The following is a 27237-nucleotide window of genomic DNA, read 5'->3' as shown; positions in this document are numbered from 1 at the left end:
CCCCTCTGCCTGTTGTTTCACTCAGCTGCACAGGCAAAGTAGCGAGCTCTTCATTCTTCTGCTCAGCACTCCCACACAGCACCGCATTCTCGAAGTCGATTAGCGTAACAGTTCCGTCCGACGCCACACGGAAGTTGTATTTGTTCGGATCTCCATGGATGATATCTACCGCATGCAGGCGCTGCACCGCGTCGCGACATTCCCACAAGTCTTCTGGACCAGCCGGTCGTCCATGCACCTGTTCAACCAAGAACCCTATCACCCTGCCACCCTCGACGATGTGCCAAGGAATGCTGGGCCTACGTCACGCCCGTCGATCGTTCGGTACACTGCAGTTTCTCTTTCCATCTGTGCGATCTCATAGTGGAACCTGGCAATTTTGGCGATCACCGACCTCAAAGCGTACTGGACAACCCGAACACATGAGGTTATGATTTTCACGAGGGGCAGTGCAGTGAGAGATCATCCACTCTGTTCGGATGCCACTGCTCGCGCACTTCTGATAGCGTGATGTCCATGAGCTGCGCAATGGGATTACCATGCGGGCCTGGACCCAATTGCCTGGTGGTAGAGGTGGCAGTAGGGGCAGCAAGTCCATAGGGAAGGATAGCACATCACTAGGGAAGGTTCCCGGTTTGATGGTGACATACTTCACTTGACTGCCTATGCGCAAGCGATATATACTTTCCTCAGCATCGGTGTCTGAAGTGTCCACATACATCGAAAGAATCTCCTGTATCATTCTGATCGTAAGTACAGATTCGCACATGAAAGGCATTCCTACCATGTCGAGGTCAAAATTCGCCGAATCTGCGTCTCCCATCTACGTCGACCATGTTACTACCTGCTATCTTGTAGAAGGCATAGCTGCCGAACTCACGGTACCCGGTACTACACCCTACTATGATATATAGAGTATACCCCCGGGTACCACCTGGGCGTGGTGACCTCGCTGGTGACCCCTATATCTATGTATAAAAAGAATGCCTGTCTTCCTTCGTCTGTGTATTGGGAGGCGTGATGGATGTTAATTTTCAGCTGTTGGCGCAATTGTGCTAAAGGAGAGAGGGCAAGTAATGAATAAAATGGTTAAATGTTGATCATATCGTATTCAAATTTCAATGGGCGCTACTATGTATGCCGCATGCGAGACTGCGTAAAAGTCAAGCGTAAAACTAAGTCACACGTGACCTGCTACCTAAGCTTCACGCCACGTCGACGGAGTTTCGGTTTCGTCACCTATATTGTGAAGTCGAAGTCGAAGTCGAAGTTCCACAAAGTCGTCTCATGAATGTTTCAGCATCACTATTATGCTCTTCTGGTGAGACAGTCGATTGAGAGAGAAAACAACTGCCGAGATGTGTGCTGAGTCGGCGTGCTCTCGGGTACTAACAAGCTATCGCGGGTGTTGAGAGCGACGACGAGAGGAGTGCATAGAGTTTCAGTCATTGGGGAAGTTATTCTGCTGAAAGAGGGGTGAACCACCAATAAAAATCAACCAAAGATTTATAATCGAAAGTATTGAAATCACGAAATTGAAGCTAAGCAAATGGGTCCTATTTCTGATTTTCGTATAAGTAAAGGAGGGCTGGTGACCGCTCGATATAATATTCTTATTGACAGTCCTCAGCCCTCGTGTTGAAAGCCCGAATACACATCAATTTTTTGATCGTTGAAACTTGCTCTGATGCTGCGACTCAAAAATGAAGTGCCCGTCCACCATGTATTGTTCCACGCATCTGAATGTGTCTTGGTGGACCCCGTCCCGCAAAGATGATTCCTGCAAGTCACCGTGCAATAGCGGATTGGTCAACATCCATTGAAACCATCAGTTGCATGGAACTTGATGAATCTGGGAGATCGTCGAGCTACCTGCGACCATGAGACCCTCCACCACTGCTGCTTGTCGTGCCGGCCGGCTGGAGTGGGTAAACACGCTCCAAGCGCCATCGTGGAGGCATCCTCAGCCTGCCATGAGACAAGCATGAGTAGTAGCAGAGGAACGCCTTGCACCAATGCACGTCTGGAAGGGAATCGAGATCAGACGACTCGGACGGTGGGTCATTTGCTGCTGCGGCCGACGAAGCGGCAGGCTGCTGTCTAGATTGATGTCGAGTATCATCGACTTTCTTGTATTCTGGTAGCCTAGCAGCTGCAAGCCGCTAAAGAGCATGAATCAGCATCAAGGTAAGAAGAAGTAAAAAGATCGACGTTACAGTAAACTTGCGTCCGGCTGGGACTTCAATTTCCGGTGGTTCGTGGTTGGGCCTTGACCGCAAAGAAATGTGCTGCCGCAGGAACTGTGTAAGGCCGCTTGCGTGACGAGGAGGAGGACTTGTTTCTAACTGGACATGCGCTCAGTCATGGATCATTGATTAACTAAAAGTAAGGACTGACATTTGTCACCTGGGCCAAGAGAGAGTGAGGTAGGGCAGATGTAGCAGGGAACTGGACGGCAATCTTCGAGTCAACTGCGGCAGGACAAAGATCAAAAGACATACATCTAGGGGGTCACGAGGCTGGACGTTCGAAATTGCATTCGCGCGAGGAGGCAATCGAAGAAGTTTTCGGAGGCGGCGGACGAAGATGGATTGTTGCGGGTCTACTGTAGGTGGTGGTCTTGGCCTAGGGGGGTAAGAAATGACAGGGGATGTCACTGGGTTACGGCGCACAGCACCAGGACGGCGAGTTGCATCAGACTGCAACGGTGGCCATATGAATGGGTGGCATAATGAGCAGAAGAATGAAATGTATGTAATACACATACCTTTAGTAGATTTGACTTTTTGTGTGCGCTGGTCTGTAAAGACGTATTAGCGCACGCACAATCGAGATAAGTAAACGTACACTGGTCTGTGCGTCTGACGCAAGACCGATGCTGGCCAGGATCTCGGCTGGAGTGTTGTGAATATAAATGTCACTACCACTTGCGTAAGCTAGTTGACGTGAGTCGGGTGAAAGGGTTAAGCAGTGGACAGGCAGAACGTCGAATGAGGCGAGGAGATGGCGGGACTCGAAGGCCCAGAGCTTGATAGTTTCGTAGCAGGCGGTAACGAGGAAAGTATTATCAGATGAAAGCGCCAGGCCTGCGAGAACCTTGGTGTGCCCTTCAAAGGGGGCTCCAACAGTCTTTAGGGTGGATGCATCGAATTCATAGACCGTCCTGGCAGGGTCATCCGTGAAACTGAATACAGCGATGATGGTCGAGTTCTTCTTTGCCCAAAACATTGATGCATATGTCATTGGGTCGTAACCAAACTTTCCTGCTCTGACGTCCACTTTCTGTTTGTGTACGTCCCACACCTCAAGGCACTTCCCCACATCCGACATTACTGCAAGTTTCTTTGAATCTTGCGAGAACCGAATTGCGCCCACACCCTGAACACTTGTGAATGGTCCAACTGCCAATTTGCCAGTCTCCAAGTCCCATATCCGAGTCGACCGATCGAGTGCCCCATTCGCCAGCAACGTGCTGTCCGCAGAGATATCAATGCAATAAGTTTCTTTTGAGTGGCCTTCAAACGTCTTGACGATGCCCGTCTGAACATCACACGCTTTGAGCTCCCCGCGACCAGAATGTGAACCACCAGTGACAACCCAACGACCATCCCCTGAAACTGCCACCGCACGGACTTGCCGCTGACAATCATCCCGCAACTTCCGGATCTCCTTACCCACCTGCATATCCCATTGCCGAGTGGTAAGATCATCTGATCCGCTGATCATTCGCTCGCCGCTCGGAAAGTAGGATATAGCGCGAATTTCCTCTTCATGACCCCGCAAGGTCATTGCCGGCGCCAGAACCATTGTGGTGTCTGTAGTGGTGGACTGCATTGATGTAGACGTCATGACCTGTATCTTTGCAAGCGAGAGACAAATAGCCATGTTAGAGAGCGAGAACTAAGGTAACGCGAGTCTCAGTCAATGGAAGAAAGACTAGTTCATGTATGCTAACCTAAGGTAACGCGAGTCTGTAGGGCGCTAGTAAGTATCATGTATAGTATAATGTGAATGGTATACGCACCTCAGTCAATGGAAGAAAGACTGAGGTGCGGGTGTAGCGTCTAGCCATCCTTAAGTAGCAAAGAGAAAAATGGTCAGTAACTAGGGTGGATGACAGTCAGTGACAGTGGCAGCTAAGGTACATAGAACTGGAACCGTTAGATATATCTATCTGGAACCGGCTCAGTGCTCTGACGGATCACCTCTCAACACTCCCACTCGTCAGAGCGCCTGGCAGGTCTTGACGACGTAGTCCCATGTTTTCCCGATGCTGGACCCCAGCTGGGCGAGGTAACGCCTTCGTTAGACTATCAGCAATCATCTCTGAGGTGGATTTGTACTGGAGTTCGATCTTGTTTGTGTCGACGAGGTCACGGATGAGATGGTAGTGGACGCGAATGTGCTTGGCTCTTTCGTGGAACCTTGGATTCTTCGAGAGTGCAATACTGGACTGGTTGTCTCCATATAGGAGTGCGGGGTCGTAGAGTTCAGGGTCGAGGCGGAAGTCATGTAGAAGCTGGATCAGATATAAGGCCTCGCGTGAAGCGTTCGATAGACCGATATATTCGGCTTCCGTGGTCGAGGTAGCGACCACAGATTGCTTCTGCGACTTCCAACTAATGGGCCCTCCGAAGAGTTGATAAACATAAGCGCTGGTGGACTTGCTATCGTCCCGATCTGCAGCATAGTCCGAATCCGAGTGCCCAACGAGTCCCTCGTTTGACGAGCCGAAGATAAGTACTAAATCCGTAGTTCCACGAATGTACCGGAGAAGATGTTTGAGTTGACGATGATGGTCGATACTGGGATTCTCCATGTATCGGGAGAGGCATGAAACTGGGTAAGCGATGTCGGGGCGAGTGGTTCGCATAGCGTAGTTGAGTTCCCCGATAGTTTGGCGATATGGGATCGACGCAATGGCGTCTGCTTCTTCACTCGTTGGGGGGCGAGTGGCCTTCTGCAAGGTTACTCCAGGTGTCATAGGCGTACTGACGGGATTGCACAGTGTCATGCCGGCGTTCTTGAGAATCTTCTCAAGGTAAGCCTTCTGGCTAATGGTGAGGAGCCTCTTCTCTCGGTCGCGCGTAATGTGCATGCCAAGGAAGTGGCGAGCAGGACCGAGATCTGATAAGTCGAAGCGTCGCTTTAGCTCTGTCTTGAACTTGTCCAGGTAATCGCGAGAGTTCGACGCTGCAAGCATGTCGTCGACGTAGACGACTAGCCATATGACTTTGTCCCCCTCGTGGAGGACATATAGACTGTGGTCAGCTTCGCTCCTTACGAATCTGAACCCCTCTATCCGCAAGTACTCATCCAGCGTCTGGTTCCACTCATACCCCGCCTGCTTCAACCCATAAAGCGCTTTCTCCAGCTTCCACACCCAGTCCGGATGTTCAGGGTCTTCAAAACCAGCCGGTTGCTTGAGGTAGATGTCCTCCTTGAGGTCAGCGTTGAGGAAGGCAGTACGTACGTCCATCTGGTCTAGTTCAAGGTCGAATTTCGCCGCGAGGGCGAGGAGAATACGAACCGTGTCGTACTTGGCGACAGCCGCGAACGTTTCTGTATAGTCGATCCCCTCGACTTGCGTGTATCCCTGCGCAACGAGGCGTGCCTTGTGACGTGTGATGTTGCCTTCTTCGTCAGTTTTTACCGTGAATACCCATCTCGAACCAATCGCTTTGCGTCCTTCTGGGAGTGGCGTGAGTTTGTGAGTTTTGAGGTCCTGCATTGACTGCAGCTCAGATTTGCAGGCGTCTGACCATTGAGGCCACTCAGGTAACGACCGAGCTTTGTTGATGGTTTCGGGTATGATTATGTTTGAGCGTTTGGGAGGTTCGGTAGCTGTGTGCATTGCGGATTCGGTACTGTCATTGTCGTGCTGACTGGTCGAGGACTCTGGTACATATGTCCAGCGTTCGGCGACGGGAACTCGTCGCGTTGGTATGGCCGTTGCGCTGGTCCCAGAGGGTGCGATATGACCTGCTTGTACCGGTTGGCGTGAACGAGTGCTGCGACGCGGAACATCTGAAGGAGGTGCAGGAGGAGGAGGTACTGGAGGTTGCTGTGGCGGGATAAGCAGTGTTATCTGTTCGGTTGGGCCAGGGATTGTTGGCGGATCGTTATGGTCAGGTGGGTTGTCACGTTCTCCCACTGACACCTGTGGTACGCAGTCAGCAGGGGTCGATAGCGGTGGCTCACCAGCCTGTGCTCCCACTGGCTGAGTGACACCTCCCACCGATGAAGTGGCACCAGGGAGATCCGCCGAGTCAAGAAGGAGAGGAGCGAGGGGTGAGGAAGCAGGATCCCCGTAGAATACGTGTTCATCGAAGTGGACGTGACGGGAACGCACGACGCGTTTGGTAGAGGGATCCCAGAGAGTGTAGCCTGCATTCCGCACATGGCCGAGTAGGAAGCAGCGACGAGAGACAAAGTCGTACTTGCGACGAGTGTCCTCTGGTATGTGCGCATAGGCAAGGCAACCGAATGGACGAAGGTAGCCAACATCCGGCTTGCGACCATAGAACGCCTCAAAGGGCGTGCGACCAGCGAGAGATGAGGAAGGGAGCATGTTCGTGATGTGGGCTGAGTTAAGAATCGCCCAGCCCCAGAACGAACGCGGGAAACCGCTCAGGTGGTGCGAACTGAGTGCACGGGTGACGATGGTTTGGTGTCCGCGTTCCGCGACGCCATTCTGTTGGGGAGTGTAGGGCATGGTGGTCTCATGCTCAATGCCATGTTCCCCAAGGTAGGCCAGAAACTCCCTCGACATGTACTCGCCTCCGTTGTCACTGCGAAGCCGTTTGACGCGCCCCCCAGATTGTGTTTCTATCCAGGGGATAAAATTCCGGAAACGATCAAAGACCTCGGATTTGGCACGCATCAAGTAAACTACGGAGTACCTTGTGTAGTCATCAGTGAACACCACAAAGTAGTGATCACCGGTAGAGGAGGTGATGTTGACCGGTCCCCAAACGTCAGAGTGAATGAGGTCAGCTGTCGCTTTAGCGCGGCGTGCGATGGTAGGAAAGGGAAGCCGTTTATGTTTTCCCATAACGCAGGACACGCAATGTATCGTGTCGGCGCCGCCGACGTCATGATGCAGGGTGGTCTCATCGATGTTCATCCCGCTGACATGTCCCGTGGCCTTCATAATGGTCGAAAAACCAGCATGCCCAAGGCGACAATGCCACGTATTAAGAGATGGAGGCATGGACTTTGTGAGCATTGCGTGTGCAGGGGTGGAATCAACCATATGGTACGTTGCATCCAGCAGATACAATCCGTCTTTCTGGTGCACGTGGGCGATGTATGGCCCATTGCCGTTGTTAGAGCGCAGCGTTCCTCCTTCAGAAGTAGTCGCGAAGGATATACGAGCAGAGGCGAGGGTGGATACCGAAATGAGCGTACAGCGCAAATCGGGGACATGCAGGAACTCGAGCTCGTGTTCCGTCAACGAATCACCAAACCGCAGTACAAGTTTCACTTTACCCCATCCTGGAGCTAACACCACATGCTCATCAGCTAAGGTCACACGGATAGGTTCACGCAGTTTCGTATAGTGAGAAAAGCGTGATATTTCAGGCTCCATGTGAGCCGTCGAGGCAGAGTCTACGTGGAAGGACCCAGCCGGTAAAGCAAGGGCTGATGAGATACTGGCTGAGTGATCCTTCAGCGTAAGGACGAATGGAGGTGGTATGGTAGACTCGTCAGTTGGGTCTGGCAGGGAGGGCACCGGGTTAGCGGCGGTTGTGGCAGGGGAGGAAGGACGAGGTGCTGACTTTGGAGTTTTGTCGTCCTTAGAGAGCCGTGCGCGACACTGTACCCAGACATGGCCGGCCTTTTGACAATGGCCGCACTTAGGTCGCCATCCTACTATCCACCCATCTCCTTTTGTCTCATCAAAACCTTTCGGCGGGACACGATCACTGGTCTTGGGGTTGGAGGAGTTTCCTCCTCGATGTCCAGACAGCATGGCCACATGGTCACTGCCACTGGTTCCAGCGCGGTGTAATTCCTGAGTCTTCAGGCGGTTGACGACATCGCTGAAGTCCAGCGAAGTATCGCTGTTGACAAGGGTTTGACGAAGGGGGTCGTAGTAGTCAGGTAGGGTGCGCAACAGGACGTGCACGAAGATCGCGTCCGGGATCTTGTACTCGTCCTTTGCCGCAGTTGTAACGACACTGGAAGTGGAGGGTGCGACTGCTGTGGTGACAGAGAGAGCTGCAAGGTCGGATTTTAGCACGGTGAGGGTTTGCATAGTTTGGGCGATGGAGGAACTATCATGCGCCTTGGGAATGGTGAACAGGCGGTCCAGGTATTGATTGAATCGAATAGCCTTTTGGGGGAGGTACTTCTTTTCTAGAGCAATCCACGCCATGTGCGGGTCATCTATATCGCGGAGGTGGACGAAGTCCTGCGCATCAATCGCCGTGGACATAGCGCTGAGGGCGAGAAGTCGGCGTTGTTTATAGACTTGTACTCGTTCAGCGTGTTTCTCTGCGCGAATGATGTTTTGATCCACGTCCGTGAGTGTGGCTGGGGGGGATGGCTCCTTCTCGTCGCCGTTGACATATGGCCATAGCCCAATGCCGCCGGACCACATTTTAAAGCCAGTGGCCCATTGAGAATAGTTGGATCCGTCGAGGGTGAGCTTCTCATGCGGATATCGTTCAGTTTTGGGAAGGGAGTCCGAAGACGACATGGTAACGTCAGAGCCGAGTGTTATCGGCGGGAATGAGAGATTTTGAGGAGAAGATGGCGCTACCCTTTAGGCAGGGCTCATAACCTGTTAGAGAGCGAGAACTAAGGTAACGCGAGTCTCAGTCAATGGAAGAAAGACTAGTTCATGTATGCTAACCTAAGGTAACGCGAGTCTGTAGGGCGCTAGTAAGTATCATGTATAGTATAATGTGAATGGTATACGCACCTCAGTCAATGGAAGAAAGACTGAGGTGCGGGTGTAGCGTCTAGCCATCCTTAAGTAGCAAAGAGAAAAATGGTCAGTAACTAGGGTGGATGACAGTCAGTGACAGTGGCAGCTAAGGTACATAGAACTGGAACCGTTAGATATATCTATCTGGAACCGGCTCAGTGCTCTGACGGATCACCTCTCAACAAGCCAGGTACGTCCAAGAGATTCCTTGAACACGTTTAAGAAGGTAGAACTACTGCTGCAGGCCCGTTTTTGACAATGATTCCGGCCCCCTCGAGTAGTATACCCGCTGAAGACGACCATTAGTTCCGTAGCGCTGCATGTTCGGATGAGACTTGATCTTACCAAGAGGTTAGCAAGCAAAGTGATTGAACTTAGGCGCCACTGCTGCCTATGTATATCTCTTGCCACGCCCTTTATGCATGGCACTGGTAGCTGTGCATTGCAGTGCCCTGGGCGCTTATGTACCTCAAATAGTCTTCCGCTGCGAAGGTTATGACACGTGGAATCAATGTGAAGAAATCGAACGAACTGAACCACCACCTCCCATATTTAAATGCTTTTAAGCTGCTGCTATTCTTATCCCTTACAGTGATTTGCCTTGGTCGACGCAAACAAAACTGATAAGCGGTCGAGTACAGGTAAGCAGTGTTTTTTGGTTGCATTTGAAGCGGCCGCAAGCTATCCTTCCTCTAATAGAATAGCGGAGACTGAGAGCGGACGAATGGACGAATGCAAGTCATCACATGGCGCCTTAATCGACAGATAGTCTTACAGTGCCCCCGTGTTTGTCCACAATATTGATTTATCGTTCTGTCTCTTGTTGAGTATATGTATCACAGATAAAATGCAAGAGTTATTGGTTCTACCCCCAAAATGAATGGGGTTGATACAAGTGGGGTAGGTGGCACAGCCAGTCATGAACGATGGCGCACTATTCATCAAAATTGCTATAAATAAATAAATGAGGGTGTCAGCTGAACGGCTCTCGAAATGAATATGCATATGCACTGGGACTTCTACCCACCATCCGGGTGAGCGCTTGAGTTTCATCTCTAGGGAATGCACTTGACTTGGCGTGGGACAGGTCGCCTCGGGTTCCGTATCCCTCCACAATACTAACAACAGCACCTTTCCCGACGACACACACTCCGATGGGATATTCCTCGAGTCTCCGACCACCTTTCCACGTGCCATAGTGCAAACGCCAAGACGGAGATATACCTCGAGGAAAGTAAGGGAATTCATGGCGAGGAAGGTGTGGTCATCTGGTAAAGTTTCGTCTGGCTGAACTTGGTGGAAAGCAATGGAACCCAGCTGCCAAAGCTCCTTCTTGATAATGGGAAACTCAAATAATTGACGATTGCCGCATGGAGCCCGGGGAGGCCTTACGAGAACGCACTGAGATACGTCTGAGCTGTATTTAGAGGGCACCCATTGCACCGCGGTAGACGTTTCTTGTGAGTCAGAGATCTTTGGACAAAATAAGTGGAAGTACACGTCAAATCGATGAGTTGAAGAAGTCACTCACCTGAAGTCTTCTTAGACTTCGTTCCAATTGGCTTGCAGCAGAGGACATTTTCGAGACTTATGTTAACTTGGCACCTAGCCTTTTATCCCCTCATTGTACTTATCGGACCTTGAAAGCCCTAATTGTATTCGCAGGCTCAACTTTACAAATCAGCGGCCCCCATCCATATCGAGAGTGGCATCAATCATCCTCCCCACAACCCCGCCCAGGGCAACTACAAAGTGTCTAGCTGCACATGTCCTGTGCATATTTTTTTAACTCGTGTTTGGATGGTGGCGGTTCGCTTCCGCTGCTCTCTGCTTCGCCTTTTAATTGGGAGCATGAGCAGCGGTTTTGCACATGACGCGGGTTTCGTTGGCAGTTGGGCTGTCACCATCATTTCTTTATGAGCCTGCACTTGCGCAGCTTCGTTAGCAGCCCGTTCGCCCTGGACTGTCGTCATCATTTCCGTGTAACCCTGCGCCTGTGCGGCTTGTATCGCTGCTAGCTGAGCTTCCGCAGCCTTTTGCTATGATTCTTGATTCGCCTGGATGAGCTGTGTTGACTCAGCCTCAGCAACTGGTCTCTGAGTGTGATCAACAAAAATGGTAATACGTGGGCCTATTAATGGTCACGTATATCTCTCGAGCTGATGGAACTTACTGCTATGTGCAGCCTTGGGCGTGGAAAGAAACATTCACCTAACAACACTGTTTAGAGTACGTTCTATGGTTTTTCAGAATGAGAACGAATAAATGCATGTTTTCTTCAAGGTGTTTGTATTGTGCCTGCAGCTAGGAAAATGAGTTACTACGTCAAAATCATGCATGTCATGCAAGACACTTAATTGATTTGATCGACAAGAGAGCGTTTTGAGGGAGAAGGTCTCACTGCTCTTGTGGCCACAGGCGCCTCCTAGAGATTATGATATGAGAATATTTATTTCATGAACGAGGACATTGCGTGCGTGTTGCTTGTTCTTCCTATGTTCGCGCTGGCCCCAAATATTTGGCTAGAATCAACCCTGCAAAGTTAAGCATCACAGATAAATTACAGGAGTTATTGGTTCTAACCGTAGAAAATGAATGAAATTTCTATAAGTGGGGTAGGTGATACAGCCAGTCATGGAACGATGGCTGAATATTCATCAAAATGGCTGAAATCCAAAGGTGTCAGCTGAACGGCTCTCAAAATGAACATGCATACGCACTGGGACTTCCACCCACCATCCCGGTGGGCGCTTAAGCTTCTTCTCCAGGGAATACACTTGACTTGGCGTAGGACAGGTAGCCTCTGGTTCTGTATCCCTCCACAATACCAACAACAGCGCTTCTCCTGATGACACACACCATGAAGGGATATTCTTCGGGTCTCCAACCACCTTTCCGGAAGTTAAGTCTAATCCACACGCCTCTACCCAGCGGACCGCATTTCGAGGGTGGCGTCACTATGTACTAACCATCGAACAAGGTTATGACACATGTCCTATTTAATTACTAATCAGATGTCCAATTTGGCAAGTGTAGTAGTTAAAACATTAACTTGTCGTCCTCAGGCTGTTACTATTGATTCGCAGTGCATTTTTACTAGGCATAAAGAGCAAGTTTTATTGGCGTTGCTACTTCCTACTTCACTTCTTGGTACTGTATAGTGATTCACCATCGACACTCAGCCCCCCGTTACGTAACTTGTTGGTACTCATAAGCAGCGTACTTCGCATTGTTTTCTCCTCAGCGTTTGTTCTGACTCACGCTGAGGTATGTCTTGTTATTCTTGTAGACCTCACTCGTAGACTAATGTACTCTAGACTGACTCGTTCTAGGTACATACCAATATTAACGTTTGTTCTGACTCACGCTGAGACTGACTCGTTCTAGTCAAGAGGTTATGAGCCCTGAGCTTTAATTAGCTCGAAAATCAGACTAGGAACGACTAGGCTCACAGAACACGTTGAAGACGCTCGTTGAACCACCGATTAAAATTCATCGTTCACACCTTGCGTATATCCACGATCGTCACCCATGGGAAAATTCGATCATATTGCGGAACTGCATGGTGCAGAAACTTACCCAAGCTGGCGCAGGGCAGTTAGACTTGCCCTCGCGGGAGAAGGATTATGGAACCACTGTAGCAGTGGCACTGATCCTAATGACGTTGCCGAGTACGCCAGCAACATTCCGACCCCAGCGATAGCAGGGCAACCGACTCCGGATGAGCGGAAATTGATAAAGGAATGGCTAAAAGAGGACGCACAGGCAAAAGCCATCATCGCGCGTAAGCTTTCTCCCGTGGTGCAAAATATGCTCGACGAGAGCTTCTCGGCACGAGACCAATGGAACACGTTAGCGAGGCGATTCGCGCATCTAGACGTAACTTCACAATTTGAATTACGCACTCAGCTCTTTGCGGAGAAGCTCAAAGACGCCGAGGACGCCTCTCGCTACATCAGCGTGTTTGAGAATGGGCGCCGGCGCTTCGCCGCAATGGGGGTGACGTTTACAGATGAAGAAGCGATCTGGATGCTCCTCCATGGGCTCCCAGATACACCGCAATGGGTTGTATTTAGAAGCCTTGCAATCGGCACCTACAATAATCAATCCTCCATCGCTTCAGTGTCAGCTTCATCGACGATTACTCCCGCTCCACCGTCGAAGATGACGTTCGAGCAGCTTGCAACATTGCTCTCTGGGGAAGCCAACCGTCAGTGTGGCCAACTGAAGTTAGCCAGGCCTGGATCTGAATACGCAAATGCCGCCAACACCGTGACACAATCATTCCCTGAACGAAGAGTAAATTCAGCAACAGGCGTGCGTATCCACAAGCAAAATCCAAAAGGAGTACCTTGTGATAACCCAGCTTGCGCTGGACTGCCTCGATCTCTTACGCATGATCGCGAGCACTGCATGCAACAAGGAGGAGGCATGGGAGGGAAAACGCTTTGGAGACAGAAGGGTGGAAAACCGAAAAGGGACGTTGCAGCTATTGCAACCGAAGGCAAGGCAGCTAATAACGTCAACAACACTGCCAGTGCACCCACTTCTTCATCCAATCCCCAATCTGCCAACCTAGCGTCTGACTCCTCCCATAGACGAGAACTCTCTTGTGCAGTCATTGAGGAGGTTGCTCCTCATTTTGAAGACATCTCCCTTCTTGTAGCACAGTCGCTATCCGCCATACTCGACTCAGGCACCACCTCTACTCTGATCACAGACCGTTCGTTCTTCTGGACGTACTCCAGCAGCTCCTCCGTAACCGTCAAGACGGCGAATCATGGCTTCTTGGCGACGTCTGGGGGAGGTGACTGCCTTGCTGACCTGACAATCAACGGCCATACTCGGAGGTTGCGACTCACCAATTGCCTTCATGCACCGGGTGCCTTAATCAACTTGCTGTCGGTCGGACATATGTTGAAGAAAGGGTGGGAATGCAACTTCAAGCCTCACCCATCACGCTGTCAATTGGTGTTCAGGGGCGAAGTGCTTGGTGATATTCCTCTACATGGCAACTTATGCCCAGTAGATCTGAAATTCATTCACCCAGACTCACAGCCACTCACTCGCGCCTTGCCTAACGAGATGACGGCCTTTGCACGTATTCCACTGACCTGGGATCTCTGGCACGCTCGCCTCGGTCACATCGGTGGGGAAGCAGTCAAGAGAGTACCTCTCATTGCCACAGGTGTAAAGGTCGAAACGAGCACGCCTCTTCAACGCTGTGAACCCTGCATAGTCGCCAAACACCCTCGCAAACCTTTCCCCTCCTCTGAAGAGCCTCGTGCTGCTCATCCACTGGACCTGGTGCACTCAGACCTATGCGGACCATTCCCAGTGGTCACGCCGCACGGAAAATACCATTTTATTATCTTCCTCGACGACCACTCAAATCTTCATTGACTGTTTTTTTTGCTCCAGGCGCAGCATGATTGCCGTGTGTATGTCATATTATATTGCTAATTGCGGCCGTCTGCTCGAGGGTCGGGCCAGTCTGAACAGGTGCACAGAGAACGGCCCAGTCCTTTTGAGTAGGTGGACTCGGAGTATTGCATATACGGGTCTTGCTACCACAGGCAATCATCATAAGCGCTAGCAGTTGAACGAGAGGATAATGTAGTTGGGAGCCTCAACGTTCGTCCTCGAATGAGGTGAGGAGTCGGAGCTGGCAGGTGCATACCATTTGCGGCACCATTGGTAACTTGCATGAGATTATTGTCAGATGAAAGTGCTAGACCGACAGTGAGGTCTTCGACCTGTTTCAATATTTCCTTCACCGATGAGCGCGTCGAGCCTCGACGAACATAAAAGTCAAGAAAGAGCGGTCCTGTAAACAATATGTGATGAACAATCAAAGTCGGTCAAATCCGTTTACCCGGTGACGCACCTCAGTTCAGTAGGTCGCAGACCAGGGGTACAAGGAACCCTTACTTGCTTCTAGAAAGCAGGAAACCCGGCGAAGACACGAACAGCATTTCTTGGCAGAAAAGCGTTTGGCCCGATGGGGGTTGATATTATGTATTGTTGTGTCTCATGTTGAGTATATATATCACACATAAAGTGCCAGAGTGATTGGACATGAATGAAATTGCTACAGGTGTGGGGTAGGTGACACAGCCAGTCATGGAATGATGACGGAATACTCATCAAAATTGCTGAAATTCAAGGGTGTCAGCTGAACGGCTCTCAAAATGAACATGCATACGTACTGGGACTTCCACCCACCATCCCGGTGGGCGCCCAAGCTTGTTCTCCAGGGAATGCACTTGACTTGGCGTGGGACAGTTCGCCTCAGGTTCTGTATCCCTCCATAATACCAACACCAGCACCTCTCCCGACGACACACACTCCGAAGGGATGGTCTTCGAGTCTCCAACCACCTTTCCACGTGCCATAGTGCAAACACGAAGACGGAGATATAACTCGAGGAAGGTAAGTGAATTCATGGCGAGGAAGGAGTGGTTGTCTGGTAAAGTTTTGTCTGGTTGAATATGATGGAAAGCAATGGTCCCCATGTTCCAAAGTTCCTTCTTGATAATAGGGAAACCAAACAGCTGACGATTGCCGCATGGAGCTCGGGGAGGTCTTACGAGAACGTACTGAGATACGTCTGAGCTGTATCTAGAGGGCATCCATTGCACTTCGGTAGACTTTTGTGACTCAGAGATCTTTAGACAGAATGAGTACGCGCCAAATGGATGAAAGTCGAAGAGCCACCCACCTGAAGTCTTCTTAGACTTCGTTCCCTGAGTTGGTTTTCAGTGGAGGACATTTTCGAGAGGTGTTATTATAGCGAGAAGGAACTTGGCTGTAATATGTATGCAGTACTACACCACCAGCTGTGGCAGTGGGGTGACTGTGGACGCCTAAGTTGCTGATTTTGAATTTTCAATATTGCCATATAGAAGGAAGATCTTGGTCGTTTCTTCTTTGATATTATAATCCGGGCACTGTGTACAGTGCAGTCTGGGGAGAGCCGCTGTGACCGTGACGCGTTCAGACTACTAAACTACGCGCACTAATGATTGACGGTCCTCTAGGCTCTAGGCTAAGTAACGTCTGTTCCCACTCGTTGAGGTGTATTTATTCTTGTATGTAGCTCGTACCTGGACTCTACATGTACGGAAGTCGTATCGGTGTCGAATGTACTATTATCACAGCAATATACATGCTTCATCTACTGTCATTGATTCTATCCCAATGAACGTTCAATGCACCTTGACATCTTGCCAAATTACACTACCAAGGTCCCATCGCCCGCATTACAAAAATGGCACATTCTTCATCTCCCCCGTAGCAAGAAAATCCTCATCAAACGCCTCCTCAGCAGCCTCCTCCTCATTCTCTCCACCCTCCGCCTCCCCGTCATGCCCATACCCCTCCTCTCCCTCATCCCTACCATCCTCCCCAAACTGCTCATCATCCAACGACCCAGGCATACTCGTCATGCTCGTACTCCTCGGACGCCGTTTCCGCACGCTCCCCTCCTCAACGTCTGCATCAGAATCATCAGAATCCAGGAACGTAGACGATGACGAGCGCGAGTCGACGCCGCTAGATGAAGATGACTGCGCAAGCACTGCCAGTCTACCACTGAGACGTTCGAAAGAGGACATCTGCCGCAAATGTGTACTGCGCAGGCCCATTGTTCGACTCGGCGTACCCTCGCGCGCTATCACAGGCGGTGGAAGTGAAAACTGCGACATATCCCGCGATTGTCTCCGCCCTACGAGGCTGAAGTTGCGTAACCGTGCAAGTGTACTCTGATTAGACGTATCCGATCGAGCACTCAGGGCTGGGGAGGGAGGTGTAAGGTCAGGAAGGGCGAATTCCTGGACTGGCATCTTCCAATAATTAAAATCCGTGAACTCCGCTGCCCATTTCCGATGTATCGGAGGGAACATCTGATCCACGATGTCAGTCATATGTATATACCTAACAATAAATAATGAGTGCACCGAATACAAGAGACAACAATTTACGCACGATGATTTATACCCTGCGAGCTCGAGGAGCTCCATCTTGACCTCACCAGAGGAATCTATAGTAAATATCCTCGCACTCGGAATATTCACGCTGCGATACGACAGCGCATCCGTTATCCGGTTCCCAAACCCGGCATAGAACGGCGTGCGCGAGCTCTCACTGAAAAGACGTTGGATATCCCTCAAGCATGCCATCTTGAATACTTCGGGCTTCCGCATGATCACCTCGCTGGTGCACACATCAGTAATCTCCCTCCCTAGATTATATAAGCATCATACCGGTGCAGCGACGCCATCAGCCGGTCGGGACTCATGATGACGGGACCTTCAGGAAGTTGGTAGTCGTCCTGCTTGATACCCTTGAGGTAGTCGCGCGTAGAATCTGCCTGCCCGATAGCTCGCGAGGTGAGGTACATGATCTTGTATCCGTTACGCCTGATATCCGTGTACAGCTTAGCAACGCCGGAATGTGTCCAGTCACGACCAATCATAGCAAAGACATGGCCAAGCCCGTCAGACCTAGGGAAATGTCAGGTAAGATGCACGCATAGATAATGAGAAAAACCTACTTGGTGATTGTACCATCTATATCAGACACAACGACATGATCGGTCGAGTCCCATAGAAATATCCGCGCCGTACATGCGGGCACAGTAGAACTAGACAAGGAGAATGTGATGGTATTAGCACCGGGCTTAAGGTTGAGGGATTTCTGGAGAAAACATCAGATGTTTCAAAGCTGCACGGAGTATTAAAGACTAACCAGTTGGTCAGAGGTCAACCGCAGCGTCTTGGCATACCTCTTCCGTGTCCTCGCAATCTTTTCCACCAAAGCCTTACTCAAGGGTCCCATGATGTCTGGAGCGGGTGTGGCAGGAGGGGCTGATACAGACTCGGGAAATGTCGTATGACGGGGTATAAGAGGAGGATGTTTCGGTAGTGACTAGAAGAGTATCATGAGCCGCCATCCTTCTGAGCCTCACGAAACTCACAGATTCCATTGGAGAAGTATTCGACACCCTCAAAGGAGGCCGATCAGCCTCCGTTATATCCCGGCTCCGGTTCCACCACCTAACCCAACTACTAGATGTTGGTTTCCGGTGCAACTCTGGCGGTTCAGAATCCGCACGCTTCATCTCTCGTTCGTCCCCACTTGATTCCGATTCTCGTTCGTCTCCACTCGATACCGATTCCCGCTCATCGGCACTCCTTACCTCCCTCTGATCCACACCCGGGTCTCGTTCCTCTGTCATGGCCAACGGAGGTTCCGACATCGCCCTCGATGGTTCCTTCGGCGCATTCTCAACCCACAATCTCAAAGCATCCATCAACGGGCTCTCATCTTCCCTCGTGATATACTGCCCGCCCGCCCACTTAATCACCAACCCCTCATCCTCCACCACTCTCGTCTTCACCTCCCCGATCACCACCTCCTCAGAGACAAGCTGCATATAGTCGATTCTCCCCGCCTCAAATAGGCGCACGACTTCCACTTCATCGCTCCCATGGAACATCCCGCGCTTTGATGTAGGTACAAGCGAGAGAGAAAATGACAGTGCTTGGCCTTCGATGCGAACAAGGAACGTACGTGAGTCAGATGGGTGCGTGGTAAGAACACCACCTGAACCGAATCTGTGCTCAGGAAGTGGAAGTGGAGGATGATCACGTCCGACTTCGTGTTCCTGCTCATCTTCAGGAGTGTGTGTTTCGTCTTGAGGTGGTAGAGATGAGCGGATGGTATGCGGGCTACCTTCGAGCTCAGGCGGAACACTCCTACTACGCGTCAAAAACTCTTCAGCACCAAAATTGGGTGGCGCGTGTTCATCCACAGCGGGCACCTTGCCCATGCGCAATAGGTGGGTAGATGAGAAATGTGGCGTCATAGGTGAGGGCTGGGGGAACGCGCCCCATTCCCAGGAGTACTGAGGAAGCGGGATATCTTGTTGAGATTCTGAAACAGTGTGGCAGGCAGGAAACGTAGTTGTGGAAAGTGATGGGGAGTGTTTCAGAGAAGCGATTGGAGGAGTGGTTGAGGGAAAGGGGATCGCAGTTGGGGTTGGAGATTGTGAATCTGTAGCTCATTAGCCCGGCGTATAACGAGTTATATAACACTCACGGGATACACGTGAGGAAGACGCGTTGGCGGCGTCGCGTGCTTGAGCAGAATGATATCCAGCCATATCCAGCGCGACATCTGCAGAGCCTTGAGAATCATATCAAATATTGTGCAGAATGAACATACCAGCCTTGTATTGGACTTCTGGACCAGGCACGTCGGTTGGTTGTGCAAAAGGCTCCTCTGGTGGAGGGGTATGAGGAGCGCTCCTCGAGCCAAGCTTCGGTTTCGCGCCTGCATGCATCGGAATGGGATGTTTCAACCCAGACAACGCGTTCAAGTCGAGAAACTCGGGCTCCTGCATCTGTAAACTCAGATCCGACTGCTTCCCTTCCCCACCCGGCTTAGCTCCAGACCTTCCACGTTCAAAGTCACCCTGAAGTTCGCCTAGCTCTGGGGTTGGGGAAAGTAGAGGACTTGTAACGAGATCTTCTGGGATATCTTCTTCCGTCTCGAACACGAAGAATGCTTCTCCTGCGTCTCCGATTTTCATGTTGAACGGGATGAGCGAGCCATTGACTGATACGTTGACCTACTCCCAGCCATTCGACTCATTGAACACCTTGACGAAGTAAGCAGACAATGCGCACCTTCTTTTCAGCAGGTCTGAGTACTTGGAGCTTACCGAAACGGACATGGAAAGGAGAGCAGGCATAAACGTCACCATCTTGTGAACCGGAGCTAGCAGATAAAGTGGGCGATGGTGGGCGACGAATAACGATGACATCGATAGCCCCAGTCAGGGTCGATGGGTTGATATCTTTATAGTACTGATATGGGGCACTGATTGCGCTCACAGCACCACGAATGTAGTTCATCGTAGTCGCAATGTCGGTGTCGGTGTCGGCGTTTCAGCTAGTTCGAGTTCGTTGCTGGGGTCGACGTGGCGGGTAGAAGATTATTAGGATATTGGGGAGATCGTAGAATGGACTATGTGAAAGCTAATGATAGTACGTGGCTCATGATATGCACGATGAAACACGCTTGTAGATTGAAGCCCCGTTGAACAAAAGCAGGTCACGGTGGTATGTAATCATCAACGTTTTAACGTCAAGCTTCAAGTGCTATATGTAAAATCACAGGCCAGCTAGACAAATATGACATCCTCTGGCCATCACGCCGACAAACGTTTTATCAAGTATTTTGGTCGTGATCGATTTCCATAGCACTTGTGCGTAATAGAGGCTCATAAATCTGGGTTTACTAAAATACGCGATCCACGTTGAAACTAGTCATATACCATCAATCACATCATCAGAATCGAACGAAGGCTGGCTGATCTGATAGCTTTCTTCATCACTGATAGTGGACGGGGGCCTTATCTGACCTGGCAAGCCAGCCGCACTCCATGCGGCAAAACCGCCCACTATATCAGTCGCATTGAGCAACCCAAGGTCGTGGAGGGATGCCGCAGCCAAAGAGCTGGTATACCCCTCCTGACAATATATGATTATCTTTAAATCATAGCGATCTGCAATCGCCAGTCGTGCTTCGCAACGAGGGTCAAAACGCCATTCCAGAACGTTTCGTTCGATGATGAGGGATCCGTGGATCCCACCTTCACGAGCACGTTGGGAAGCTGGGCGAATATCCACAAGAAAGACCGGCATTGGGTATGTGGGGTCGTGAAGGGCGTCATAGGCTTGTCGGGGCGTCATTCGCTCGAGCTTTGACCGGGCATCGGATAGAAGTTGATCGATACTGCGAGATCCGGGTGGAGGAAGAAGAGGATCAATGGGAGAGCGTACAGACTTGGACAATACGTCCCATAAGGCAGCGTCATCATAAGATGAGCCAATATGCCTTACAGAGGCAGCAAGGAGAGTACCCGTGTTTTGAACTGCATCGACGCGTCCCAAAAATTTAGAAGATGCGAGGAGTACAGCACGCTGCACATCATCCTCATCTGACCCGCAGATTACGAGTGCGTTTGAAATGCGAGCGCCACCCCGAGTACCACGACTTGTCGGGGATGCACCGGTGGTTGCTATAGCAAAGAGATATCGAGACGAAGGTAGTCGTGCACGGATATGGGAAGTGACAAGCCGAAGAAAGCGACCATCATCTTTCTTCGAGAAGGTGAAGTGGACACCTATGCGGACACCATCGATGGTGCGTGCTTTGGTGATCATACGGAGTGCGAGGCTCTGGGCAACCTCTTCACGCACATCTGCAAGTGTGCGTGGGTTTGTCGGGAAAGTAGTTACAGTAGCAGAAGATTGAATGAGTGTGCGCTCGACAACGATATCGGTTGATGGTTCAGATGATGGCATCAGGACATCTAGTCGCTGCTCGATGATCTGCTCAAAATTATTGGTCAGTATTGTGCAATGGTCTGCATGCGGGGGTGCTAGTGTTGAAAGCGGAACTGCAACGAACAAAGTTGCCAGCGGCCAACGGGCCGAACTGATCCGGATGCACGTGCCCTTCATCCCCATAACTGTGAACCAAGCAGCGAGGAGAGGTGCAATATAGATAGCTGTCATGTGGGCACTGGGCAGGACAACGCTTTCTTACTATCTTGATCCACGCTACACGTCTTCTTGTCTTTGGTGCCATATGACACTTCCGCACGACAATCCTCCAGACCACCTTAGATAAGCACTTACGGCACATATTTAGGTCCCTCCGAGTATTGTCTTGACCCATTACTGAGCTAGTCTGTCGCTAGTAGACTGGTGACCAGCCCCTCTATGAGGCAACCAGTCTATGTCGCTAGCGTATAATCATCAAAATAGCTACGCCCGAGTTTTCTTACTACGAGCCACCTGCCAGTAACATCAAAATCCTTGATGAACTGATAATTAGCTCATCAGAGCACAAATCACTATCGACGTCAGGCCTTGACCAGCCTCGAACTCACTGCCGCCTCGAGCCCGTCTTAACTTCTACTCCCGAAGACGTAGGCCATGATGTCCATGCCGATGCAGTTCGCCAATTCTTACATGCGGTGGCGGTATCGAGGAACCTTCGATGCGTTATCACTCTTGGAGGATATTTTAATTTTAGGGAACGCAATACCTGTGAGGTTCAGGCGGGCATCGTGGAAAAAAAATCAAGGCCACTCGAGCTCAAAGATGATCACTTGCGCCATCGATATCTCCGCTGACAGCAAACTGCTGGCGAGCGGCGCAACTCCATGTCCGTGTTCAGAATTCCGGTAACTTACTGAAATTTGCAGCACGAATATGGAGTTTGGACGATACGGCAAGTCCATTCAGAAGTGCTAATGTTATAGGTGCAGTTCGATTCTTGTCAGACTAGAAGAAACTCGCAGTAAATCCGTGAAGGGTTTTGAGGTGTGGGATGTTCAATCACAGACACTGGATATCAGAGTAGGGAAACCATTTCCTGGTCGCCCACCATCGATTGTTTTGACGTATGCGCCAGTATACTGGACAAAATAAATACAACCGTATTGGGCGCACAGAGTCTGACGACCCCATAATGATCTATGAGTTCGACGCGTCGACACCGGAAACTGTCGGATCTCCATTTGAAGGTTCTTCGCAGTCTAGCGCTATCATTTGATGGTGCTCTCCTCGCCAACGCTTCATGCGACGCCACCATCAAGCTTTGGGCTTTAGTCCCACCTGCCACTCGCCTCGTTTAACACTTTTACATTCCGGCCTCGTTGCCCTCTCACCCAATTCGCACCAACTAGTCTACACGTCATATGACGAGATCCGCCTGGCATCCGGACTAACATCTGGCCTGTAGGTATTCATTACGCTCTTTTTCATCATCTTTCTGATTCACATGAATCCAACAGGCATTCTGACGCCGCCCACCATCGATTGTTTTGACGTATGCGCCAGTATACTGGACAAAAAAAACAACCATATTGGGCGCACAGAGTCTGACGACCCCATAATGATCTATGAGTTCGACGCGTCGACACTGGAAACTGTCGGATCTCCCTTTGAAGGTTCTTCGCGGTCTAGCGCTATCATTTGACGCTCTCCTTCACGCGACGACACCATCAATCTTTGGGCATCTGCCACTCGCCTCGTTTCACACTACTTTACTTCCCGGCCTCGTTTCCCTCTCACCCAATTCGCACCAACTAGTCTACACGTCATATGACGAGATCTGTACATGCAACATTCCGCCTGGCATCCTGACTAACATCTAGTCTGTAATGGAAGTAGTGAAAGGTATGCATTACATTCTTTTTCATCATCTTTCTGATTCACATGAATCCAACACGTATTCTGCCGCAACCCGTCGTCCTGTTGCTAGGCGCTGTATATCACCACACCTTTCGCCCCTAGCTAAGATCTCCGCCTACATTAGATCCGCAGAACGCCCCTTTCCTTTGCCATCTTCGCGAACTCCTTCGGTTCTCTTCTCATAAGAACGTAATTAAACCGTCCTGTTCGGAACGATCAGCCTCGCAATTACCTAGGCCTACGTCTCTTTTCTAGTTCCTTCGCTGTAAAAATATGTATGAGGTCTGTACCCTAATAACAGTAATATCATGTATGAGTACTTCAGTATGAGATGAAACCGGTTGTGTAGCAAAAAAGGAACAGGGGACTTTGATTGTGATTCCATATTTACAGCCCGTAAATTTGTGGTAGAGATGGAGTCTAAGGTTTTAAGTTGAATCATAATGGAGGCTCACGCGCAGTGACCTCGCCTCGTTTGCATAAGCAAGGACGACGAAATACTTCAGTTGGTCACAATAACAGGACTTCTTAACATTAAGTATACATAGCCAGGCGGTCTAACATTTCTGACCTACAGAGCCGTTTGCCAGGAGTCATGGTGGTCTATAACGTCACGTTCTAGGATACTAGGATGGTGGCAAGAAATCATCTCCATGAGGAGATTCATACAGGGGTTATCAGGGTATACCGTATACACATGTGTCAAACACTAGCTGAGACAGTATCGGGCTAAAACAAAGGTATGAGACTCGGAACAGAGGCGAGGACACAAGATATGGGTAGAGAGAACCGGAAACCAGAACACAATCATTCACAATCAGTTCCATAAATTAAGCAGTCAAATGCACTCGGTGAGTGCTAATTCATCGCGCAACTAGTGCAACTTCTGGTGGTCGGAATACCCGTCATAGGCAGCCTGGGCGTCCCCTAAGAGAGTCTTCAGAAGTGTGCTCTCACTCCCGTTGAAACTTCCATAGTCCCAGTCGGCCGATTGAAAGTGCATCTTCTCGCCGTCCTGCAGCTTTGACAGAATAATTGATTTCCACCTCTTCCACACTTTGGTATCGTTTGGGAGAAGATCATCGAGTACCTTTGCTGGGTCTGATGGATTCAACGCCAGAAGAACGAAAACTGCCATGGTAGTGCGCGTGCCCAACATATATTTCGTCATCAAAGGTCGCTTGAGGACCACATCCAGTAGTAGCCTCCTCTGGATCTCTGCCTTATCCAACGATGATAACCATGAGTTGTATGCCCATGAGACTGCGAGCGAGGTTATGAACATAATCTGTCCGAAGAGCGCAGCCTGGGGTATGAGCAGCAGCTGTGCGATGAATTGCGTCGTGAGGATCAACGAACATATGCCGATGTTTCTGTATTCTGGTTCACTGCCGAAGTTCAGAGAGAATCTCCCACGGGTAATGGAATTGACAGCGCCCTCTTCGCCAAGTAGGACGATGGCATTGTTATCGGTGATGAGCAATCCATCACCTCGCGGCGCTCCCGGGGCTGGGATGGGATGAGAGAAAGTGAATTTTCCGGATCCGATGACAAAACACGATATTCCGCTTGCGACTATTCCGAGCAAGATCATACTGAAGGAGTACCAGTCTCGGAAGAGAGCGCACGCGATGCAGGTGCCGAAGGATACTGACATAGGGATGAAAGCGAAAACGCTGGTGTATTTTGTGAGTTGCCTTGGTGCCACGGTTCCATCAGGGACGTAGTGGAGGTCAACGATCGTGACTCCAACTGGTTGAGTTTTCCTCCCTGGCACATCAATGCCCTGCTTCATCTGGCATTCTTTTACCATCAAAGAAGCGAGGTGACCAGTTTCGGGGATGTTCGACCCAGACTCTACACCCTTGAACTTTGGGCCCTTCCAACCATCCAGCTCGAACAGCGTGGCAGGGTCGGTGTTGACGCCTGGGAACAGCCCATCCCAGAAACGCGAGTTGGCGAGTTGGCCATACCTCTTGGCGATAAGGTATGATCCGGGTGAATTGTACCATCCCAGCCATTTTCTCCCTTGGTACACATGTACGGTTGCCATCGCGGAAACAGCTTCATCACCACCGAAAAAACCTGCTACTCCAGAGACATCGAGAGAGAACTTGGAATCTGAAAGAGGTGTACTGGACATTTTTGGCTGGACGAGACTTCTGGATAAGTACATGTCAGTATGAGGATGTTCTGATTTGCTGACAGTCACAATGGAGTAGATATATGAACAGTGAACACGCACAGGACACACGTTGAGGGTGAGAGAACAACCTTGTGAGCAACGGGCGCTTGAACCTGGGATTTAAAAGTGGTGTTAACGGTAACTTACGATTAGCCCAGTCTAGGCTATACACCTATCAAATATGTCAGTACTTCGAAAGGTTCTTATGGGTAAGATGAACGTCGAAGATGAACATATATACCTAGCGGCCCACAGGTAGAAGCTGTACCAAGTGGCAGGGCGCTATTGAGACGCATTCTCTATCTAGGGTGGTGGCTGCTGGCAGCTGCACCCGAGGAGCATGTTCAATTCTTAGGCGCGACGACATGTTGCCGATCGATCAAGCTATCTTAGATTCGAGCATACAGCAAACCGAATTGAGTTTCAAATGTGACACTGTGCGTCACAAGTGCACTGCCCCTGCCAGCGCTAGTGCTGCGCCGTTTAATGCCATTCGCCATGGCAAAACCAGGCAATCTGTCACAGTTTTGTCACAGTGGTGCAGAAGTTGGCATGAGTCTAATATTACATGGACAGTGCGGGATGAGGGTATTCCCCAACTCCAGGTCCCAGGAGGGTTTTGTCGGTACCTGTGTCGGTTTTTATTTCCTTAACAAGTTGTTGTAACGTACACCAATCGAACTTGCTGTGTTTGCCATATGTGGCCCATCGAATTTGTTTTGTACATGCATAGAGTAGGTCTGCTTCATTCTCTCGACTGCCCACCTGCATATCGCGCTCAACCCGCAACGTTACCGAGCCAGTCCCGTCCAGTAATCGTGATATTATTCTTATTCTGCATGGACAAAGACATGTAAGCACCGTTGTTTTGAATCTTTGCGTCCTGTGATTCCAACTGTCATCAAGGTATTTTTGCTCAAAGGTCCTGGACTCCTGGCACAGCTTCCACAGCAAGAATGACCCAGTGCCCGTGTATCTAGTATCTGGTGATGTTGAAATACATGCAGTTACTACCTAATGTGTCCATTACTGCCACTACATTCATCGACGAAGCTGAGCTGCTGGAGAACACGGTGGTCCAAGCAAGAAGCCAGTTTCCATGGGTGAAATGAAATGTTGCCGATTGGTTAATCTCTCAGAGATCTCAAGATTCGAGCAAATTACAGCAATTGAGCGTATTCAAGTTGCGATTGAGTTTCAAATGTTCGAATGTGCGTCGCCAATGCGTCGCAGCCCACGCCTGCCATCGCTAGTGCTCTTCCTATTCGCCATGGCAAAACCTGGCAGTTGGCAGTCTGGGGTGGAAGTTGGCAAGTGAAATCCAGCGCGAGACGAGTGTATTACCCGACTCCAGAGTCCATCATGGTCCATCTGTGTACAAGCTTTGACATTAGTACACGTTGCTTACCTTTTTTGGTTGTTGCTCAGGAGGGCTTTTGCGGGGTACGGGGACGTGGAGGTTTTTTTCGTGATGCCACACTGCCGGTGCTCAGTCCAAATGAGATTCTAGCTTACTAAACACCCCGTCTGTCCTCTACTTAGAAGGAAATATGGGAAGTATAGATGCCCTAGCCAGACCACACTAACACAGCGTGAAATGAGAGCAGAGCGCCAAGCTCAAAGTGAAAAGATCACCTGACATTGTAGATATTGTCATGTTGCCTTAACAAAAGGGATTCGCGATATCGATTCGTGACCTCATCAAGATCCTCGCTGACCGGTAAATTGGCATATCTGATTTTGAGCGCAGTGGTAAGGTTTTTAAGCGCGGTGGCATGGCTTGAATATCCGGGTCGACACAATGACAGTGCCTCGCGACGGAGGCTGACAGCTCGGGTGATGTC

General features: G+C 50.2%; 6 protein-coding genes across 6 annotated transcripts; 1 reads left to right on the top strand and 5 right to left on the bottom strand.

The window, feature by feature from the left end:
* Positions 1-538: 538 nt before the first annotated feature.
* On the bottom strand, positions 539-897 carry DFJ58DRAFT_903549 (uncharacterized protein; the record flags this gene model as incomplete). Its single annotated transcript, XM_041394868.1, has 2 exons — positions 785-897; positions 539-733 (listed from the first exon to the last, which is right to left on the bottom strand). Coding segments are annotated over exons 1-2 (234 nt in total), but the record flags the coding sequence as incomplete, so codon positions are not given.
* Positions 898-13893: 12996 nt separating this feature from the next.
* On the top strand, positions 13894-14338 carry DFJ58DRAFT_695653 (uncharacterized protein; the record flags this gene model as incomplete). Its single annotated transcript, XM_041383460.1, has 1 exon — positions 13894-14338. Exon 1 carries the CDS (start codon positions 14021-14023, stop codon positions 14336-14338), a length of 318 nt encoding a protein of 105 aa, XP_041249836.1. The 5' UTR covers positions 13894-14020.
* Positions 14339-14892: 554 nt separating this feature from the next.
* On the bottom strand, positions 14893-15982 carry DFJ58DRAFT_362146 (uncharacterized protein). The gene is made up of 3 exons (XM_041380019.1): positions 15657-15982; positions 15145-15603; positions 14893-15090 (listed from the first exon to the last, which is right to left on the bottom strand). The coding sequence occupies exons 1-3, from the start codon at positions 15705-15707 to the stop codon at positions 15082-15084; spliced, it is 519 nt and encodes a 172-aa protein (XP_041249835.1). The 5' UTR covers positions 15708-15982; the 3' UTR covers positions 14893-15081.
* Positions 15983-15987: 5 nt separating this feature from the next.
* On the bottom strand, positions 15988-20061 carry DFJ58DRAFT_741394 (Lipin/Ned1/Smp2-domain-containing protein). Its single transcript, XM_041387141.1, has 9 exons — positions 19627-20061; positions 19163-19568; positions 19037-19114; positions 17913-18991; positions 17684-17863; positions 17490-17632; positions 17200-17439; positions 16922-17149; positions 15988-16870 (listed from the first exon to the last, which is right to left on the bottom strand). Exons 1-9 carry the CDS (start codon positions 19852-19854, stop codon positions 16198-16200), a joined length of 3255 nt encoding a protein of 1084 aa, XP_041249834.1. The 5' UTR covers positions 19855-20061; the 3' UTR covers positions 15988-16197.
* A 23-nt stretch (positions 20062-20084) lies between these two features.
* Positions 20085-21567, bottom strand: DFJ58DRAFT_758811 (uncharacterized protein). The gene has a single exon (XM_041388312.1). The coding sequence runs from the start codon at positions 21307-21309 to the stop codon at positions 20269-20271; it is 1041 nt and encodes a 346-aa protein (XP_041249833.1). The 5' UTR covers positions 21310-21567; the 3' UTR covers positions 20085-20268.
* Positions 21568-23719: 2152 nt separating this feature from the next.
* DFJ58DRAFT_758809 (uncharacterized protein) lies at positions 23720-25771 on the bottom strand. The gene is made up of 3 exons (XM_041388311.1): positions 25635-25771; positions 25454-25565; positions 23720-25370 (listed from the first exon to the last, which is right to left on the bottom strand). The coding sequence occupies exon 3, from the start codon at positions 25349-25351 to the stop codon at positions 24083-24085; it is 1269 nt and encodes a 422-aa protein (XP_041249832.1). The 5' UTR covers positions 25352-25370; positions 25454-25565; positions 25635-25771; the 3' UTR covers positions 23720-24082.
* Between the last annotated feature and the right edge of the window lie 1466 nt (positions 25772-27237).

Source organism: Suillus subalutaceus, assembly GCF_016647625.1.
Source record: "Suillus subalutaceus strain FC151 chromosome Unknown DFJ58scaffold_5, whole genome shotgun sequence".
Lineage (NCBI taxonomy): Eukaryota > Fungi > Basidiomycota > Agaricomycetes > Boletales > Suillaceae > Suillus > Suillus subalutaceus.
The sequence above is the reverse complement of the archived record's forward strand: the minus strand, read 5'-3'. Positions and strand labels throughout refer to the sequence as shown.

Excerpts from the sequence above, each read along its gene's own strand:
- DFJ58DRAFT_741394 (XM_041387141.1), bottom strand. The coding sequence starts at position 19,854 with ATGAACTACATTCGTGGTGCTGTGAGCGCAATCAGTGCCCCATATCAG. Across the intron at positions 17,150-17,199 it reads CTGATGGCGTCGCTGCACCG|CGAGGTGATCATGCGGAAGC; the intron begins GTATGATGCTTA and ends TGTGTGCACCAG. Across the intron at positions 16,871-16,921 it reads CTCGCAGGGTATAAATCATC|GTATATACATATGACTGACA; the intron begins GTGCGTAAATTG and ends ATTTATTGTTAG.
- DFJ58DRAFT_758809 (XM_041388311.1), bottom strand. The coding sequence starts at position 25,351 with ATGTCCAGTACACCTCTTTCAGATTCCAAGTTCTCTCTCGATGTCTCT.
- DFJ58DRAFT_758811 (XM_041388312.1), bottom strand. The coding sequence starts at position 21,309 with ATGCCATCATCTGAACCATCAACCGATATCGTTGTCGAGCGCACACTC.
- DFJ58DRAFT_362146 (XM_041380019.1), bottom strand. The coding sequence starts at position 15,707 with ATGTCCTCCACTGAAAACCAACTCAGGGAACGAAGTCTAAGAAGACTT. Across the intron at positions 15,604-15,656 it reads GAAGTCTAAGAAGACTTCAG|ATCTCTGAGTCACAAAAGTC; the intron begins GTGGGTGGCTCT and ends TTCTGTCTAAAG.